The following is a 21,012-nucleotide window of genomic DNA, read 5'->3' on the forward strand; positions in this document are numbered from 1 at the left end:
GACAATAGTGAGGCACGGAATGCAGGTGACAGTAGTGAGGCACGGGCTGCAGGTGACAGTAGTGAGGCACGGGCTGCAGGTGACAGTAGTGAGGCACGGGCTGCAGGTGACAGTAGTGAGGCACGGGCTGCATGTGACAGTAGTGAGGCACGGGCTGCAGGTGACAGTAGTGAGGAACGGGCTGCAGGTGACAGTAGTGAGGCACGGGCTGCAGGTGACAGTAGTGAGGCACGGGCTGCAGTTGACAGTAGTGAGGCACGGGCTGCAGGTGACAGTAGTGAGGCACGGGCTGCAGGTGACAGTAGTGAGGCACGGGCTGCAGGCGACAGTAGTGAGGCACGGGCTGCAGGTGACAGTAGTGAGGCACGGGCTGCAGGTGACAATAGTGAGGCATGGGCTGCAGGTGACAGTAGTGAGGCACGGGCTGCAGGTGACAGTAGTGAGGCACGGGTTGCAGGTGACAGTAGTGAGGCACGGCTGCAGGTGACAGTAGTGAGGTACGGGCTGCAGGTGACAGTAGTGAGGCACGGGCTGCAGGTGACAGTAGTGAGGCACGGGCTGCAGGTGACAATAGTGAGGCACGGGCTGCAGTTGACAGTAGTGAGGCACGGGCTGCAGGTGACAGTAGTGAGGCACGGGCTGCAGGTGACAGTAGTGAGGCACGGGCTGCAGGTGACAATAGTGAGGCACGGGCTGCAGGTGACAATAGTGAGGCACGGGCTGCAGGTGACAGTAGTGAGGCACGGGCTGCAGGTGACAGTAGTGAGGCACAGGCTGCAGGTGACAGTAGTGAGGCACGGGCTGCAGGTGACAATAGTGAGGCACGGGCTGCAGGTGACAATAGTGAGGCACGGGCTGCAGGTGACAGTAGTGAGGCACGGGCTGCAGGTGACAGTAGTGAGGCACAGGCTGCAGGTGACAGTAGTGAGGCACGGGCTGCAGGTGACAGTAGTGAGGCACGGGCTGCAGGTGACAGTAGTGAGGTACGGGCTGCAGGTGACAGTAGTGAGGCACGGGGTTCAGGTGACAGTAGTGAGGCACGGGCTGCAGGTGACAGTAGTGAGGCACGGGCTGCAGGTGACAGTAGTGAGGCACGGGGTTCAGGTGACAGTAGTGAGGCACGGGCTGCAGGTGACAGAAGTGAGGCACGGGCTGCAGGTGACAATAGTGAGGCACGGAATGCAGGTGACAGTAGTGAGGCACGGGCTGCAGGTGACAGTAGTGAGGCACGGGCTGCAGGTGACAGTAGTGAGGCACGGGCTGCAGGTGACAGTAGTGAGGCACGGGCTGCAGGTGACAGTAGTGAGGCACGGGCTGCAAGTGACAATAGTGAGGCACGGGTTGCAGGTGACAGTAGTGAGGCACGGGCTGCAGGTGACAGTAGTGAGACACAGGCTGCAGGTGACAATAGTGAGGCACAGGCTGCAGGTGACAGTAGTGAGGCACGGGCTGCAGGTGACAGTAGTGAGGCACGGGCTGCAAGTGACAATAGTGAGGCACGGGTTGCAGGTGACAGTAGTGAGGCACGGGCTGCAGGTGACAGTAGTGAGACACAGGCTGCAGGTGACAATAGTGAGGCACAGGCTGCAGGTGACAGTAGTGAGGCACGGGCTGCAGGTGACAGTAGTGAGGCACGGGCTGCAGGTGACAGTAGTGAGGCACGGGCTGCAGGTGACAGTAGTGAGGCACGGGCTGCAGGTGACAGTAGTGAGGCACGGGCTGCAGGTGACAATAGTGAGGCACAGGCTGCAGGTGACAATAGTGAGGCACAGGCTGCAGGTGACAGTAGTGAGGCACGGGCTGCAGGTGACAATAGTGAGGCACGGAATGCAGGTGATAGTAGTGAGGCACGGGCTGCAGGTGACAATAGTGAGGCACGGAATGCAGGTGATAGTAGTGAGGCACGGGCTGCAGGTGACAGTAGTGAGGCACGGGCTGCAGGTGACAGTAGTGAGGCACGGAATGCAGGTGACAATAGTGAGGCACAGGCTGCAGGTGACAATAGTGAGGCACAGGCTGCAGGTGACAGTAGTGAGGCACGGGCTGCAGGTGACAATAGTGAGGCACAGGCTGCAGGTGACAGTAGTGAGGCACGGGCTGCAGGTGACAGTAGTGAGGCACGGGCTGCAAGTGACAATAGTGAGGCACGGGTTGCAGGTGACAGTAGTGAGGCACGGGCTGCAGGTGACAGTAGTGAGACACAGGCTGCAGGTGACAATAGTGAGGCACAGGCTGCAGGTGACAGTAGTGAGGCACGGGCTGCAGGTGACAGTAGTGAGGCACGGGCTGCAGGTGACAGTAGTGAGGCACGGGCTGCAGGTGACAGTAGTGAGGCACGGGCTGCAGGTGACAGTAGTGAGGCACGGGCTGCAGGTGACAATAGTGAGGCACAGGCTGCAGGTGACAATAGTGAGGCACAGGCTGCAGGTGACAGTAGTGAGGCACGGGCTGCAGGTGACAATAGTGAGGCACGGAATGCAGGTGATAGTAGTGAGGCACGGGCTGCAGGTGACAATAGTGAGGCACGGGCTGCAGGTGACAGTAGTGAGGCACGGAATGCAGGTGACAATAGTGAGGCACAGGCTGCAGGTGACAATAGTGAGGCACAGGCTGCAGGTGACAGTAGTGAGGCACGGGCTGCAGGTGACAATAGTGAGGCACAGGCTGCAGGTGACAGTAGTGAGGCACGGGCTGCAGGTGACAGTAGTGAGGCACGGGCTGCAGGTGACAATAGTGAGGCACGTGCTGCAGGTGACAGGACTGAGGTACTTTCAGGCTGCAGATCAGAGGAGTGATGCACACGCCACTAGTACTGGAGCAGGAGCATCTTAGCACTCACTCAATACGTGTAATACTAAATACTAGGAGTCCGTCCACGCATGCGCAGTCGCAGTCTGGTGAGCCGTAGGGTGGTGACGTCATTCGGGCACTCCCCTCCTCCCTCTTTACCATAGTGGGAAGCGGCATCTCCCAGCTCCGCCAGGCGGCCCCGAGTTCGGACACACGGCGGAGTTCATCCCGGAGCAGCCCCAGGAGCCGAGCGCCGACTGCCCGGTAGTATGGATTAGGAGCGACCCTCCATGGTACAACATGAGTTCTGGTGAGTGCTGGCAGGGGTGGTCGGTGCCAGGGGCACAGCAGTGCTCGGCTGCCTCCATACAGTACGGGGAGGTCGCCACACGCGGGGACGAGAACTTCAGCTCTTCTGAGGAGTTCTACAACGGCAAGTACCAGTGCTCCTCATAGTGTGAGAGCGGCTCACTGTCCGTGCATGGGAACTTCTGCCTCACAGCCCGGGGATGAGCCCGGTGCCGGTCACTGCTTACAGTGTGTGTGTGTGTGTGTGTGTGTGTGTATATATATATGTGTGTGTGCCGGGAGGGTGAGCCCGGTGCCGGTCACTGCTTACTGTGTGTGTGTGTGTGTATGTATATATATATGTGTGTGTGTGCCGGGAGGGTGAGCCCGGTGCCGGTCACTGCTTACTGTGTGTGTGTATGTATATTTATGTGTGTGTGCCGGGAGGGTGAGCCCGGTGCCGGTCACTGCTTACAGTGTGTGTGTGTGTATATATATGTGTGTGTGCCGGGAGGGTGAGCCCGGTGCCGGTCACTGCTTACTGTGTGTGTGTGTATGTATATATATGTGTGTGTGTGCCGGGAGGGTGAGCCCGGTGCCGGTCACTGCTTACTGTGTGTGTGTGTGTGTATATATATGTGTGTGTGCCGGGAGGATGAGCCCGGTGCCGGTCACTGCTTACTGTGTGTGTGTGTATGTATATATATGTGTGTGTGTGCCGGGAGGGTGAGCCCGGTGCCGGTCACTGCTTACTGTGTGTGTGTGTGTGTATATATATGTGTGTGTGCCGGGAGGATGAGCCCGGTGCCGGTCACTGCTTACTGTGTGTGTGTGTGTGTATATATATGTGTGTGTGCCGGGAGGATGAGCCCGGTGCCGGTCACTGCTTACTGTGTGTGTGTGTGTGTATATATATGTGTGTGTGCCGGGAGGATGAGCCCGGTGCCGGTCACTGCTTACTGTGTGTGTGTGTGTGTGTATATATATGTGTGTGTGCCGGGAGGGTGAGCCTGGTGCCGGTCACTGCTTACTGTGTGTGTGTGTGCCGGGAGGATGAGCCCGGTGCCGGTCACTGCTTACTGTGTGTGTGTGTATATATATATGTGTGTGTGCCGGGAGGATGAGCCCTGTGCCGTTCACTGCTTACCCTGAGTGTGTGTGTATACTGTGTGTGTGTGTCGGGAGGATGAGCCCGGTGCCGGTCACTGCTTACTGTGTGTGTGTGTATATATGTGTGTGTGCCGGGAGGATGAGCCCGGTGCCGTTCACTGCTTACCCTGAGTATGTGTGTGTGTACTGTGTGTGTGTGCCGGGAGAATGAGCCCGGTGCCGGTCACTGCTTACTGTGTGTGTGTGTATATATATGTGTGTGTGCCGGGAGGATGAGCCCGGTGCCGTTCACTGCTTACCCTGAGTATGTGTGTGTGTGTGTGCCGGGAGAATGAGCCCGGTGCCGTTCACTGCTTACCCTGAGTGTGTGTGTGTGTACTGTGTGTGTGTGTCGGGAGGATGAGCCCGGTGCCGGTCACTGCTTACTGTGTGTGTGTGTGTATATATATGTGTGTGTGCCGGGAGGATGAGCCCGGTGCCGTTCACTGCTTACCCTGAGTATGTGTGTGTGTACTGTGTGTGTGTGCCGGGAGAATGAGCCCGGTGCCGTTCACTGCTTACCCTGAGTGTGTGTGTGTGTACTGTGTGTGTGTGTCGGGAGGATGAGCCCGGTGCCGGTCACTGCTTACTGTGTGTGTGTGTGTGTGTGTGTGTATATATATGTGTGTGTGCCGGGAGGATGAGCCCGGTGCCGGTCACTGCTTACCCTGAGTGTGTGTGTGTGTGTACTGTGTGTGTGTGTGTCGGGAGGATGAGCCCGGTGCCGGTCACTGCTTCCACTGGTGTGTGTGTGTGTGTGTCTACTGTGTGTGTGTGTGTGTGTGTCTGTCGGGAGGATGAGCCCGGTGCCGGTCAGTGCTCAGGCTGCCATCACACTGTCAGTATTTTACCTCCGTATTTGTAAGCCAAAACCAGGAGTGGGTGATAAATGCAGAAGTGGTGCACATGTTTCTATTATACTTTTCCTCTAATTGTTCCACTCCTGGTTTTGGCTACAGATACGGATGTAAAATACTGACCAAATACTGCTAGTGTGACGGCAGCCTTAGGGTATGTGTCCACGTTCAGGATTGCATCAGGATTTGGTCAGGATTTTTCATCAGTATTTGTAAGCCAAAACCAGGAGTGGAACAATTAGAGGAAAAGTATAATAGAAACATAAGCACCACTTCTGTATTTATCACCCACTCCTGGTTTTGGCTTACAAATACTGACATAAAATCCTGACCAAATCCTGATGCAATCCTGAAAGTGGACACATACCCTTACACTGTGTGTGTGTGTGTGTGTGTGTGTGTGTGTGTGTGTGTGTGTGTCGGGAGGATGAGCCTGGTGCCGGTCACTGCTTCCACTGTGTGTGTGTGTCGGGAGGATGAGCCCGGTGCCGGTCACTGCTTCCACTGTGTGTGTGTGTCGGCAGGCGAGGTGCTGGCAGTATGCAGTGCACTGCTGAATGATACGTAGCTGGAGACCCCGCTGTATGGCAGCCATGTCCCCTAGGGGCCAGATGTGACAGTAACTCCATGCACTGAGTGGCTTTTCATCTCCAATACCATCAGTCATTGTTGTGTCCTTTCTTCTTAAGGTACCTTCACACTGAGCAACTTTAGAACGATAACGATCCGTGACGTTGCAGCGTCCTGGATAGCGATATCGTTGTGTTTGACACGCAGCAGCGATCAGGATCCTGCTGTGACATCGCTGGTCGGAGCTAGAAGGCCAGCACCTTATTCCTTCGCTGGATCACCCGCTGACATCGCTGAATCGGCGTGTGTGACGCCGATCCAGCGATGTGTTCACTTGTAACCAGGGTAAACATCGGGTTACTAAGCGCAGGGCCGCGCTTAGTAACCCGATATTTACCCTGGTTACCATTGTAAATGTAAAAAAAAAAAAACCACTACATACTTACATTCCGGTGTCTGTCACATCCCCCGGCGTCAGCTTCCCTGCACTGTGTCAGCGCCGGCCGTAAAGCAGAGCACAGCGGTGACGTCACTGCTCTGCTTTACGGCTGGCGCTGACACCGGGGAAGGCGACAGACCCCGGAATGTAAGTATGTAGTGTTTTTTTTTTTTTTTTTACATTTACAATGGTAACCAGGGTAAACATCGGGTTACGAAGTTCGGCCCTGCGCTTAGTAACCCGATGTTTACCCTGGTTACCCGGGGACTTCGGCATCGTTGTTCGCTGGAGAGCTGTCTGTGTGACAGCTCTCCAGCGACCACATGACTAAACAGTGACGCTGCAGCGATCGGCATCGTTGTCTATATTGCTGCAGCGTCGCTTAATGTGACGGTACCTTTACATACATTGGGGTATAGTGGATGATGTCCACGTCTCTCTGAGGCTGCCGTCACACTATCAGTATTTGGTCAGTGTTTTACATCAGTATTTGTAAGCCAAAACCAGGAGTGGGTGATAAATGCAGAAGTGGTGCATATGTTTCTATTATACTTTTCCTCTAATTGTTCCATTCCTGGTTTTGGCTTATGATGTAAAATACTGACCAAATACTGCTAGTGTGACGGCAGCCTGAGCGCGGGACCCTCACACTGTCCCTGGAGAGGTTGTCCCTATACATGGGAATTCTGACATGTCCTGGCGCCCCGTTCTTGGGATAGGAACATTGGGGATAGCTGCACCTCCTATATATTTGTGGTCTATCAGGATATGCCATACATGCACATGATGGGAATACTCGGTCACATAGTGATTGCTAATGTCGTCTTGCTTTTCTTTCTGACTCTTCGGATTGGCACGTCTTCTTGTGATTGGTCGGGTTGTGCCTAGTAGCGCGCTGGTGTACAGTAGGTACGGATGGAATCTACCTATTTGTAGATTGGTATCGTGTCCGGTGATCGGGAACAAGCAGTATATTGGGCCTGAGTCATTATTCCATTTGTGCCTGTTGTTTTGGTTTTCCTTTTGTACCAAATCCATCTTTCTACTTGTGTCTATTTTAATTCTATTTTATGTATTCATTTTTTTTAAGCTTGTCACTGCCGATTAGGGTTTTCTGATGTGTCTAATTTAATCATTTGGAACTTTTCAAAAAGTTGCAAAATTTGTTGCAGATGTCCAGTCCTTCCTCTCAAAAGAGGCAATTTCTCTTCTGTTCATCAGCAATTTCTGCAACATTTTTTGATATGAAGTAAGTCCCCAGAGGAGGACCGCGGGAGGTCACTATATGTATAACTGCATTACGAGATATATGCCTTCAAAGTATCAAGTACCAGCAAATAAAGAAGGCACTACTAAGTATCTAAATATATATCTATATTTGTGTTTATTATAGATGTTATTAAAATAAAGTGTTTGTATATGAATGGCCCCAATGAATCAAAAGTTTAATAATGACATGCATCATTGGCAGACATTATAAGATACATATAAAGTGCCTGGTGCCAGTACAGTTCTCAAGGATAGGGAATGGACATTTTGCAAAATATGCTATTAATTACACTAAAAGTCGGAATTACGGTTCAAGTCATGAAGAAAACTCACAATTTTTGATTTTGTGCAATATTCACAAATCACGTGCGCCATGTTAATGAATTTGTAACAAAAAATGCCACAAGTTAAAAAAAAAAAAAATAATAAAAAAAAATCTTAAAACTCCCCCCACATGATGAATCGGGGCCAATGGTGTTTTGTCTGGTCACAGGAGGTGCCATTCTTTTACCCTGTGAGTGGTCATGTTTCTGGATTGGTCATGTTGGAAATGTGTGGGGCATTACAGGCAATCCAATGTCTTCAGGAAGGAAATGTTTAGAATGACTGTCTGTCTGTATCATGGATGTAGGGGTCACACTTTGAAGGTGAAGTGCTTCCCCTTGTGTGCAGGCTTGTAGACCACAGGATGTTTATTTGATATATTCGAGGCTGTAGTTTGCTGGTTCCAGCTTCAGTCACTTCCACATGTTCCTGCAAAACATTGGGGGAAAAAAAAGTGCTGCGCTTACTGTACATCAGTATAGCAGATGGCTGAGAACTCGGCATGGCGATATGAGCACTACTGTAAACGGAATTCCTCCATAGTTTATACAGGGCTGCGTGTAGTGTATGGGGGTGTCTCCTTGGAAAATGGTTCTACATGGACAGACCAATGGCTCTGCGCTCTGGCTATTCTAATTCTATTTATTTGTTTATTGAACATTAGCTGACTTTATGGCAGTAGGACAAATAATGTATGTATAGCTAATGCGCCTGAACTGGACACACCACACGTTTTATTTAGAAAACAAACAAAACACATAAGGTATCGTCACACTAAACGATATTGCTAGCGATCCGTGACGTTGCAGCGTCCTGGCTAGCGATATCGTTCATTTTGACACACAGCAGCGATCAGAATCCTGCTGTGCTGTCGTTGGTCGCTGCAGAAAGTCCAGCACTTTATTTTGTCGCTGGACTTCCTGCTGACATCGCTGAATCGGCGTGTGTGACGCCGATTCAGCAATGTCTTCGCTGGTAACCAGGGTAAACATCGGGTTACTAAGCGCAGGGCCGCGCTTAGTAACCCGATGTTTACCCTGGTTACCAGCGTAAAAGTAAAAAAAAAAAAAAAACTTCATACTTACCTTCAGCTGTCTGTCCCTCGGCGCTCTGCTTCTCTGCCCTGTGTAAGCAGCGGCCGGAAAGCACAGCGGTGACGTCACCGCTCTGCTTTCCGGCCGCTGTGCTCACAGTCAGTGCAGGAAAGCACAGCGCTGGGGACAGACAGCAGAAGGTAAGTATGAAGTGTTTGTTTTTTTTTACTTTTACGCTGGTAACCAGGGTAAACATCGGGTTACTAAGCGCGGCCCTGCGCTTAGTAACCCGATGTTTACCCTGGTTACCGGGGACCTCGGGATCGTTGGTCGCTGGAGAGCTGTCTGTGTGACAGCTCTCCAGCGACCAAACAGCGACGCTGCAGCGATCCGGATCGTTGTCGGTATCGCTGCAGCGTCGCTTAGTGTGACGGTACCTATAGTCTTAAGTGGTTAGAATGGAGACATCAAACTTCCAAAGCCACAGACAGAAACTTTCATTTGTATTCAAGTAGCCAAAAAAGGAAACGAGAATTTGGTTTGAAGACTGATGTTTGTTCCTGGGATCGTTTTCACACATTGACAATGAAGTAAGCCTGGGAATTGAGCACATCAACCGTAATTTAAAGGGAATCTGGTTTTACGACCTAATCTGAGAGCAGCATAATGTAGAGAACGATCCTGATTCCAATGATGCCACTTACTGAGCTTCTTGCTGTAGTTTTTCTTTCTTTAGGCCGGCGTCACACCCAGCGTAGGGAAATACGGTCCGTATTTTACAGGCGTAATACGCAGAAATGATCCCAAAACAGTGATCCGTATATCATCCGTAGGCAGGGTGTGACTGCGTATTTTATGCATGTAAACCTCCGTATGTAATCTGTATGGCATCCGTGCTGCGAGATTTTCTCGCCAGCTTGCAAAACGGACATAGAATGCATCCACGCCATGGGCTCAAATATTTGTGAATATCTATCTATCTATCTATCTATCTATCTAGTCATTCCATATCAAGTATATATATATATATATATTTTTATACAGCGCCGCTAGATAGAAGAAAAGCCGGTAATTCAATTGCCGGCTTTTGATATCTCCTTCCCAAACCCGACATGGTTTACATACAGTAAACAATTTCATATCCCTTTTTTTTGTGTTTGCATATTCCTCACTACTAATGTTAGAGTGTGTGTGCAAACTTTGGGGGCTCTGTTGTGAATTCTGTTATCGAACTCCCTCCTGTGGTCATGAATTGTACTTCGGCGAGTTCTGTCCATGGACTCCCTCTGGTGGCTGTGAGTGGTGTTGCTGCTTCTGAGGTTCCTTCCACAGGTGACGGAGTTTATTCGTTGGCTGGCTGCTCTATTTAACTCAACTCAGATCGTTACTCCATGCCAGCTGTCAATGTTCTTGTACTGGTTCAGTTCGCTCTTGGATCCTTCTGGTGACCTGTCTACTCCAGCAGAAGCTAAGTCCCTGCTAGTTATTATTTGTTCATTGTTTTCTGGTCCAGCTTGCTATCATGATTTTGTTTTGCTAGCTGGAAGCTCTGGGATGCAGAGTGGCACCTCCGCACCGTGAGTCGGTGCGGAGGTCTTTTTGCACACTCTGCGTGGTCTTTTTGTAGTTTTTTGTGCTGACCGCAAAGTTACCTTTCCTATCCTCAGTCTGTTTAGTAAGTCGGGCCTCTCTTTGCTGAAACCTGTTTCATTTCTGTGTTTGTGACTTTCATCTTAACTCACAGTCAATATATGTGGGGGGCTGCCTTTTCCTTTGGGGAATTTCTCTGAGGGAAGGTAGGCTTTATTTTCTATTTCTAGGGCTAGTTAGCTCTTAGGCTGTGAAGAGGCGTCTAGGCCGTGTTAGGTACGCTCCACGGCTATTTCTAGTTGTGTGATAGGATTAGGGGTTGCGGTCAGCAGAGTTCCCACTTTCCAGAGCTTGTCTTGTGTCAGTTTAACCATCAGGTCGTTCCTGGTGCTCCTAACCACCAGGTCCATAACAGGGCTCTAGGTGTTAAAATAAAGGGTTAAATCGCGGAAAAACCTGGCGTGGGCTCCTGTGCAATTTTCTCCGCCAGAGTGGGAAAGCTGGTGACTGAGGGCAGATATTAATAGCCTAGAGAGGGTCCATGGTTATTGCCCCCCCCCCCATCCTGGCTAAAAACATCTGCCCCCAGCCAGCCCAGAAAAGGCACATCTGTAAGATGCGCCTATTCTGGCACTTAGCCTCTCTCTTCCCACTCCCCTGTAGTGGTGGGATATCTAATATATAAAGCTGAATGTGTGTGTATGTCCGGGATTGGCATCTGCACCGTCGCAGCTACAGCCACAAAATTTTGCACAGTCACACGTCTGGACCCCGAGAGCGTCATAGGCTATATTGTGAGGCGAAATTTTAACCCCGCGCGTTCCAATTCACCAAACAATTTTGCCCCTATCTACATAATGGGGAAAAAAGTGAAAGGAAAAGTGTTGGAAGCCTCGCAGCTACAGCAACAAAATTTTGCACAGTCACAAACGAAACTCGCCCTAAAACACACACAAGTCTGGTATTAGCCTTCAAAAATAAAAATCTGATTAATAAGCAGACAAACTACAAGAGCAACAAATGTACCATATAGGACATACGGCAGCTGTCAGTCACATGACCTGTCTATTATGTGTATGTGTGAGCTAATATATACTGCCAGGGGGAGGGCTTCCTGTTGGCTGGGGATTTATCAGGCTGCCAATTTAGCTTACAAATACTGAGGTAAAAATACTGAGCAAATAACGTGTGAACGAGTTCTAATACAGGAGGAGATGACACACAGGTATATACTATATACAGGGGAGATGACACACAGATATATACTATATACAGGAGAGATGACACACAGGTATATACTATATAAAGGAGGAGATGACATACAGGTACATACTATATACAGGAGGAGATGACATACAGGTATATACTATATGCAGGAGCAGATTACCTACAGGTATATACAGGAGGAGATGACATACAGGTATATGCTATATATATAGAAGATGACATACAGGTATATACTATATACAGGAGGAGATGACACACAGATATATACTATATACAGGGGAGATGACACACAGGTATATACTATATATAGAAGGAGATGACATACAGGTATATACTATATATATAGGAGGAGATGACATACAGGTATATACTATATATAGGAGGAGATGTACAGGTATATACTATATATAGGAGGAGATGACATACAGGTATATACTATATACAGGGGAGATGACACAGCAGGTATATACTATATACAGGGGAGATGACATACAGGTATATACTATATACAGGAGATGACATACAGGTGTATACTATATATAAGGGAGATGACAAACATGTATATACTGAGGTGAAAATGAGAGGTGTGAGGTGAAAATGAAAAGGTGTGAGTGCAAAATGAGAGGAGTGAGGGAAAATAGTGTAGTGATCGGAAAATGACAGATGTGAGGTCGAAATGACAAGTGTTAGGCGGGAATGAGAGGAGTGACGGAGAAAATGAGAGGTGTGAGGGAGAAAATGAGAGATGTGATTGGGAAAATGAGAGGCGTGATGGGAAAATAAGAGAAGTGACGTGCTATAACTAACCACAGATATTTACTATGCCCAGGCAACGCCGGGCTCTTCAGCTAGTGGGGTAATAAAGGGTTAATGTCACCTTGCTATTGTAAGGTGACACTAAGCCTGGTTAATAATGGAGAGGTGTCAATAAGACACCTACATTATTAATCCAATAGTAGTAAATGGTTAATAAAACACACACATTAGGAAAAAAGTATTTTATTGAAATAAAGACACAAAATGTTGTAATAGTTTATTATACTCTCAATCCAAATGACGATTCTCGTTCTGTAAAAAAGGAAAAATAAAAAAACAACAATATCCCATACCTTTCCGCCGTCAGTCATGTCCCACGATGTAAATCCATCAGAAGGGGTTAAATAATTTTACAACCAGGAGCCTGCTAATGCAGCCACGCCTGCCTGTAAAAGCTGGGGAATTAATGGGAAGCAGGGGAACGTAGCATCGTAGACTTGCGGTGATTTTCCCCCTGCTGGCATAAACTCATATGAACTCTAGCGTGAGAAATTATTAAGAAAAATTCCCACGCTAGAGTTCATATGAGGTTATGCCAGCAGGGGGCGCAGCACCGCAAGTCTAAGTAGCTACTGTACGTTTCACTGCTTCCAATTCATTCCCCACTTTTTACAAGCAGGAGCACAGCTGCATTAGCAGGCTCCTGGTTGTAAAATTATTTAACCCCCTCCTGATGGATTTACATCGTGGGACATGACTGTAACGGTGGAAAGGTATGGGATATTGTTTTTTTATTTTTCCTTTTTTACAGAACGAGGGTTGTCATTTGGATTAAGAGTATAATAAACTATTACAGCACCCTGTGTATTTCAATAAAATACTTTTTTTCCTAATGTGTGTGTGTTTTATTAACCATTTACTACTATTGGATTAATAATGTAGGTGTCTTATGTTTTTAGCCATTTTAAATTTTTCACTATCATTTATAGATTGTCAACCAATATTGTTCTATAATAATACTTTTAACTTTAAGTTATACATTTTCAAGTTTACAAAGGGTAAAAGATCTCTAGCGACTCAGAAAAAAAGGAAAGGAGGGGGATATGATATAGAATGTTGTGACCTATTAATATCCATTTCATAGAGGTCATATTTTAAATATGGCCCAAAAGAAATCCCAAGGGGACTAAATAAGGTTAAATCTCTCTAAAATATTGTCATTAAGGGCTGCCCTTAGATTTCTTATATCCTTGATGTGAGAGTAAAGATCTAGTTGGTAAGGTGGAGCGGTTTGCTTCCAGTGGTAGGCAATCAAACAGCGTGCTGCTGTCAGCATATGTAAGAGCAGTCTAATGGATCTCTAATCATAGGACAGTTCAAAAAAACATGAAAAATACAACCTTTAGATGGGGCGCACCGACAGCAAAGGGATGGAATAGATGGGTCCATTTTATGTAAAAATTCAGGCGTATGGTACCAGAGATGAAGGATTTTGTACTAATTTTCTTTGTATGAAATACAAGATGCAGTCTTGGTGCTTTGGTCCAAACATTTCTCCATTCTACCACGGTCAGTGTTTTACCCAGGTATTCCTCCCATTTGAGCATATAAGAGTGTCTAGTTAGGGAATCTGTGTTTGGAATCTGTAGAATATTGTAGTACTAGATATTAACCCCTTCGCGACATGCGCCGTACTAGTACTGCGCTGCCGGCACTGCATTTGTGCCTGCAGCAGTACTAGTACGGCGCATTGATCACCGCGGTCTCGCGCTGAGCGCCGCAGTGATCGGGTGCGGGTGTCAGCTGTATATGACAGCTGACACCCTGCAGCAATGCCCACGATCGGCGCTAGCGCCGATCGCGGGCATTTAACCCCTCTGATGCCGCTGTCAGTAGTGACAGCGGCATAGAGGGGGATCGCGCAGGGACGGGGGCTCCCTGCGCTCTCTGACCGGAGCAACGCGATGAGATCGCGTTGCTCCGGTGATCCAGAAGGAGTCTCCGGATCCAAGATGGCCGCGGGACTCCTTCCGGATCATGAAATGACCTGGCTAGCCGGCGCCTGCTGAGAGTTGCTGAGAGCAGGCGCCGGAAAGCCACCTAAACTTGCCTGTCAGATCGTTGATCTGACAGTGTGCTACGCACACTGTCAGATCAACGATCTTATCTAATACAGTAATGTCCCACCCTGGGACAATGGTAGAAAGTAAAAAAAAAAAAAAAAATAGAATGTATAAAAATAATAAATAAAAAAAATCACCAAATAAAGAAAAAAAAAACATTTCCCGGTAAATCCATTTATTTATGTAAATTAAAAACAATAAAAGTACACATATTTGGTATCGCCGCGTCCGTAACGACCCGCTCTATAAAACTATCCCACTAGTTAACTCCTTCAGTGAACACCGCAAAAAAAAAAAAAAAAAAAAAAAAAAAAAAAAAGGTAAAAAACATTGCTTTATCATACAGGCGAACAAAAAGTGGAATAACACGCGATCAAAAAGACGGATATAAATAACCATGGTACCGCTGAAAACGTCAACTTGTCCCGCAAAAAGCGAGCCACCATACAGCATCAGCAGGAAAATAAAAAAGTTATAGCTCTCAGAATAAAGCGATGCAAAAACAATTATTTTTTTTATATAAAATAGTTTTTAGTGTGTAAAAGCGCCAAAGCATAAAAAAAATTACATAATTGAGATGTCGCTGTAATCGTACTGACCTGAAGAATAAAGCTGCTTTATCAATTTTATCACACAAACGTGGAACGGTATAAACGCCCTCCCTAAAAGAATTTCAGGGATTGCTGGTGTTTGTTCATACCGCCTCCCAAAAATCGGAATAAAAAGCGATCAAAAAATGTCATCTGCCTGAAAATGGTACCAATAAAAACGTCAACTCGTCCCGCAAAAAAACAAGATCTCACATGACTCTGTGGGCCAAAATATGGATAAATTATAGCTCTCAAAATGTGGTGATGCAAAAACTATTTTTTGCAATAAAAAGCGTCTTTTAGTGTGTGACAGCTGCCAACCCTAAAAATCCGCCCCAAAAAATGCTATAAAAGTAAATCAAACCCCCCTTCATCACCCCCTTAGTTAGGGAAAAATAATAAAATGTAAAAAAATTTATTTATTTCCATTTTCCCGCTAGGGTTAGGGATAGGGCTAGGGTTAGGGTTAGGGCTAGGGTTAGGGTTAGGGTTGGGGCTAGGGCTAGGGCTAGGGTTAGGGCTAGGGCTAGGGTTGGGGTTAGGGCTGGGGTTAGGGCTAGGGTTGGGGTTGGGGTTGGGGTTAGGGCTAGGGTTAGGGTTGGGGTTAGGGTTTCAGTTAGAATTGGGGAGTTTCCACTGTTTCGGCACATCAGGGGCTCTCCAAACGCGACATGGCGTCCGATCTCAATTCCAGCCAATTCTGCTTTGAAAAACTAAAACAGTGCTCCTTCCCTTCCGAGTTCTCCTATGCGCCCAAACAGTGGTTCCCCCCAACATATGGGGTATCAGCGTTCCCAGGACAAGTTGGACAACAACTTTTGGGGTCCAATTTGTCCTGTTACCCTTGGGAAAATAAAAACGTGGGGGCTAAAATATCATTTTTGTGGAAAAAAAATATTTTTTATTTTCACGGCTCTGCGTTATGAACTGTAGTGAAACACTTGTTGGTTCAAAGTTCTCACAATACATCTAGATAAGTTCCTTGGGGGGTCTAGTTTCCAATATGGGGTCACTTGTGGGGGGTTTCTACTGTTTAGGTACATCAGAGGCTCTGCAAAGGCAACATGACACCTGCAGACCAATCCATCTAAGTCTGCATTTCAAACAGCGCTCCTTCCCTTCAGAGCTCTGCCATGCACTCAAATGGTGGTTCGCCCCCCACATATGGGGTATCAGCGTACTCAGGACAAATTGGAAAATAACTTTTGTGGTCCAATTTCTCCTGTTACCCTTGGGAAAAAAAATTGCGGGCTAAAACATCATTTTGTGGAAAGAAAAAATTATTTTTTAATTTTCACAGCGCTACATTCTAAACTTTAGTGAAACAATTGGGGGTTAAAAGTGCTCACCACACATCTAGATAAGTTCCTTAAGGGGTCTTTCCAAAATGGGGTCACTTGTGGGGGGTTTCCACTGTTAAGGCACGTTAGAGGCTCTCCAAATGCGACATGGGCTCCGATCTCAATTCCAGCCAATTTTGCATTGAAAAGTCAAATGGCGCTCCTTCCCTTCCGAGCTCTGCCATGCGCTCAAACAGTGGTTTATCCCCATATATGAAGTATCAGCGTACTCAGGACAAATTGCACAACAACTTTTGGGGTCCAATTTATCCTGTTACCCTTGGGAAAATAAAAAAATTTGGGGCAAAAAGATCATTTTTTGTGAAAATTAATATGAAATTTTTTTTACGGCTCTACATTATAAACTTCTGTGAAGCACTTGGAGGTTCAAAGTGCTCAACACACATCTATTATTATTATTATTTATTATTATAGCGCCATTTATTCCATGGCGCTTTACATGTGAGGAGGGGTATACATAATAAAACAAGTACAATAATCTTGAAAAATACAAGTCACAACTGGTACAGGAGGAGAGAGGACCCTGCCCGCGAGGGCTCACAATCTACAAGGAATGGGTGAGGATACAGTAGGTGAGGGTAGAGCTGGCCGTGCAGCGGTTTGGTCAATCGGTGGTTACTGCAAGTTGTAGGCTTGTCGGAAGAGGTGGGTCTTCAGGTTCTTTTTGAAGGTTTCGGTGGTAGGCGAGAGTCTGATATGTTGTGGTAGAGCATTCCAGAGTAGGGGGGATGCACGAGAGAAATCTTGTATGCGATTGTGGGAAGAGGAGATAATAGGGGAGTAGAGAAGGAGATCTTGTGAGGATCGGAGGTTGCGTGCAGGAAAGTACCGGGAGACGAGGTCACAGATGTATGGAGGAGACAGGTTGTGGATGGCTTTATATGTCATGGTTAGGCTTTTGTACTGGAGTCTCTGGGTGATGGGGAGCCAGTGCAGGGATTGACAGAGGGGAGAGGCCGGGGAATAGCGGGGGGACAGGTGGATTAGTCGGGCAGCAGCGTTTAGAATAGATTGGAGGGGTGCAAGAGTGTTAGAGGGGAGGCCACAGAGCAGGAGGTTACAGTAGTCAAGGCGGGAGATGATGAGGGCATGGACTAGGGTTTTTGCAGATTCTTGGTTTAGGAATGTGCGGATCCGTGAAATATTTTTGAGTTGGAGGCGGCAGGAAGTGGAAAGGGTTTGGATATGTTCCTTGGATTAGTTCCTTAGAGGGTCTACTTTCCAAATGGTGTCACTTGTGGGGGTTTCCACTGTTTAGGCACGTCAGTGGCTCTCCAATCGCGACATGGGCTCCGATCTCAATTCCAGCAAATCTTGCATTGAAAAGTCAAAAGGCGCTCCTCCACATATGTGGTATCGGCGTACTCAGGACAAATTGTACAACGACTTTTGTGGTCCAATTTCTCCTGTTACCCTTGGTAAAATGAAACAAATTGGACCTGAAGTAAAAATTTTGTGAAAAAAAAAGTTAAATGTTCAATTTTTTTTTACTGATTTGGCTTTAATCCTAAGTCATATTGCACAACTCGTTAAAGAGTTGATTGTGACTTGTAGGATCGCTACTTCCAATAGGTGGCGCTATAGAGTTTAAGTCCTCTTTTTCTCAGAAGAGGCAATTTGCATATTCAATTTTTTTTAAACATTCAAAAAATTCCTGTGAAGCACCTGAAGGGTTAATAAACTTTTTGAATGTGGTTTTGAGTACCTTGAGGGGTGCAGTTTTTAGAATGGTGTCACTTTTGGGCATTTTCTGTCATATAGACCCCTCAAAGTCACTTCAAGTGTGAGGTGGTCCGTAAAAAAAATGGTTTTGCAAATTTTGTTGCAAAAATGAGAAATCGCTGGTCAACTTTTAACCCTTATAACTCCCTAACAAAAAAAAATTGTTTCCAAAATTGTGCTGATGTAAAGCAGACATGTGGGAAATGTTGTTTATTAACTATATTATGTGATATAACTCTCTAAGGCTAGGTTCCCATTGCGTTAATGGGAACGCGCTAACGGACAGCGTTGCACGGCGAAATTAACGCCATGCAACGCGTCCGTTAGCGCGCCCATTCATGGCAATGGGAACGCGCAGCACTAGCATGTGCCATGTTCGGCACGCGCTAGCGACGCGCCGGTGTTTCCTGGCGCGCCGCGGACGCTGCTTGCAGCGTCCGTGGCGCGCCCGCGGTCCGTTCCCCGCTCTCGCAGATCGGGGATCTGCGCGAGCGGGGACGTTACCGCGACCCCGGGACGCGGCCCCGTTAAAAACATTGCGTTAGCGCAATCCGCTAGCGCTAAACGGATTGCACTAACGCAATGTGACCCTAGCCTAATTTAAGGGCATAAAAACTAAAAGTTTGAAAATTGCTAAATTTTCATAATTTCCGACAAATTTTTGTTTTTTTCACAAATAAATGCAAGTCATATCAAAGAAGTTTTACCACTATCATGAAGTACAATATGTCACGAGAAAACAATGTCAGAATCACCGGGATCCGTTGAAGCGTTTCAGAGTTATAACCTCATAAAGTGACAGTGGTCAGAATTGTAAAAATTGGCCCGGTCACTTAGGTGAAAACAGGCTTCGGGGTGAAGGGGTTAAACCTCTTGTTGTTGAACTATTCTTGAACAGGTAGGAATTGAGACATGTAGACCATGGAATAATAAGGCAAAGTGCCCGATCTTGGTGTATTGGCATAATGAAAGAGAATGGAGAACTTTGTTTTCGGCTAATAAGAATGTGAAATTCACGCTTCATAGTTTGTCGGTGCTTTCTGTAGTTTTGATAAAATCACTGTTTTATTAGCAGGAGATTATCACTAGAGGGCCATTAAACGTGCTGCCGTGTAGTCTTCCATATTTATAGGCTCTGGATAGCCATGCCCCCACCACTGATTGGCAGCTTTCTGTCAATGCACAGTGGTGTGGGCGGGGTTATACAGAGCCCTGCATTCAGAGAACTCGTAGATCTGAAGCAGCTAAGGCCCCTTTCACACATCAGTTTTTTGCCGTCAGTCACAATCCATTGGATCAACGGATCCGTCTCAGATTGTAAAAATCTGATGCAACGGATCCATTTTTTGGACGGATCCGACTAACGGATCTGGTTAATTGGATCGGAGCATGCTCAGTTAAAAAAACGGAATCCGTTACCGGATTCCGTCATTTGACGGGTCCGGTGCCATAGGCTTCCATTCTAGCAAACGACGGACAGCAACGGATTCATCGCTATCCGTTTTTTTTCGACGGGCACAAAAAAGTTACTTTGTCCGTTATCTCCGGCCGCCGGAACAAAAATTTCAATGGATCCTGCGAACTACGGATGAAATGTGAGGCCATCCGTCGCTAATACAAGTCTTTGAGAAAAAATGGATCTGGCGGCATCAGTCGTTGGATCCGTTTTTTTTTTTTTTAAATTTGACTGATGGCTTTTATCAAACGTGCAGCACAGTAAGTGATACATCTCTGGAATCAGGGTCTATAGGGCAGCATGGTGGCTCAGTGGTTAGCACTGTAGCCTTGCAGAGCTGGAGTCTTGTATTCAAATCCCACCAAGGCCAACATCTGCAAGGAGTTTGTATGTTCTCTCCGTGTTTGCGGGGGTTTCCTCCAGTTTCCTCCCACATTCCAAAGACATACTGATAGGGAATTTATATTGTGAGCCCCATCGGGGACAGTGATGATGTCTGTAAAGTGCTGCGGAATATGTTGGCGCTATATAAAGAGATTATTTTTTATTATTATTATGATGCTCTCAGGTTAGCAATAACCTGGTGACAAACTCCATTTAAGTATTTCTGGGAGATGCAATTGGATCTTAGAAATTGGGTTGCTTTTTCTTTATCAGTTTGAATGGGATAACACAGTGGCTTATTGTGTACAAGTACGGTAAATGGAAAGTCAAACCAACATTTAACAGCTAGAAAGCAGACTCTCCTGCTCCCTTTGGGATTGAATTAGAAAGTTGCACTTATTTCTTTTCGAACAACAACTTTGCTCTGGAAACATTTGAAAAGTCCTGGACAGCCCCTCTAAGCTTGTTTACTCTGGCAAGTTGTCACGATTTGCTGGTTTCTGAGCAATCGTAACAATAATTCTTCAGTGTAAGGCCCCAGTTAGATGTCAGTATTTTTCATGTACGCAAAAAGAAATGGTACAAGTGTTATCAGTGTTTTTCACATATCTATATACATAATTGTCTAAGGGGTACTTCCGTCTGTCTGTCCTTCTGTCACGGATATTCATTGGTCGTAGCCTCTGTCTATCACGGAAATCCAAGTCGCTGATTGGTCGCCGCAAAACAGCCACGACCAATCAGCGACGGGCACAGTCCGGAAGAAAATGGCCGCTCCATACTCCCCGCAGTCAGTGGCCGGCGCCCGCTCCATACTCCCCGCAGTCAGTGTCCCTGGCGCTCCGCTCCCCGCAGTCAGTGTCCCTGGCGCTCTGCTCCCCGCAGTTAGTTTCCCCGGCGCTCCGCTGCTTACTCCCCGCAGTCAGTATACTCACCCTCCGTTGTCCGCTGAACCGCTTGCGCCTGCCGCCATCTTTCTTTCCCACCAGCGATGCTTTGTGAAATTACTCATAAGACCTAGCGGTCTCACGAGACCGCTAAGTCATATGGGTAATTTTGCAAAGCATCCTGGGAACGCAAGAT

At 47.2% G+C, this 21,012-nt stretch overlaps 1 protein-coding gene across 2 annotated transcripts in view; it reads left to right on the plus strand.

Moving 5' to 3' along the window:
* Positions 1 to 2,956: 2,956 nt before the first annotated feature.
* The window catches only part of FGD6 (FYVE, RhoGEF and PH domain containing 6), a 172,726-nt gene continuing 154,670 nt past the window's right edge, over positions 2,957 to 21,012 (plus strand). The window contains exon 1 of one of the 2 annotated variants that reach the window (XM_069764725.1): positions 2,957 to 3,100. In XM_069764725.1, coding sequence (XP_069620826.1) covers positions 3,091 to 3,100 — 10 coding nt within the window. In that variant the 5' untranslated portion in view covers positions 2,957 to 3,090. The remainder of the gene's footprint in view (positions 3,101 to 21,012) is intronic. The other variant, XM_069764724.1, reaches the window with a different exon arrangement.

Source organism: Ranitomeya imitator, chromosome 4 (genome assembly GCF_032444005.1).
Source record: "Ranitomeya imitator isolate aRanImi1 chromosome 4, aRanImi1.pri, whole genome shotgun sequence".
Lineage (NCBI taxonomy): Eukaryota > Metazoa > Chordata > Amphibia > Anura > Dendrobatidae > Ranitomeya > Ranitomeya imitator.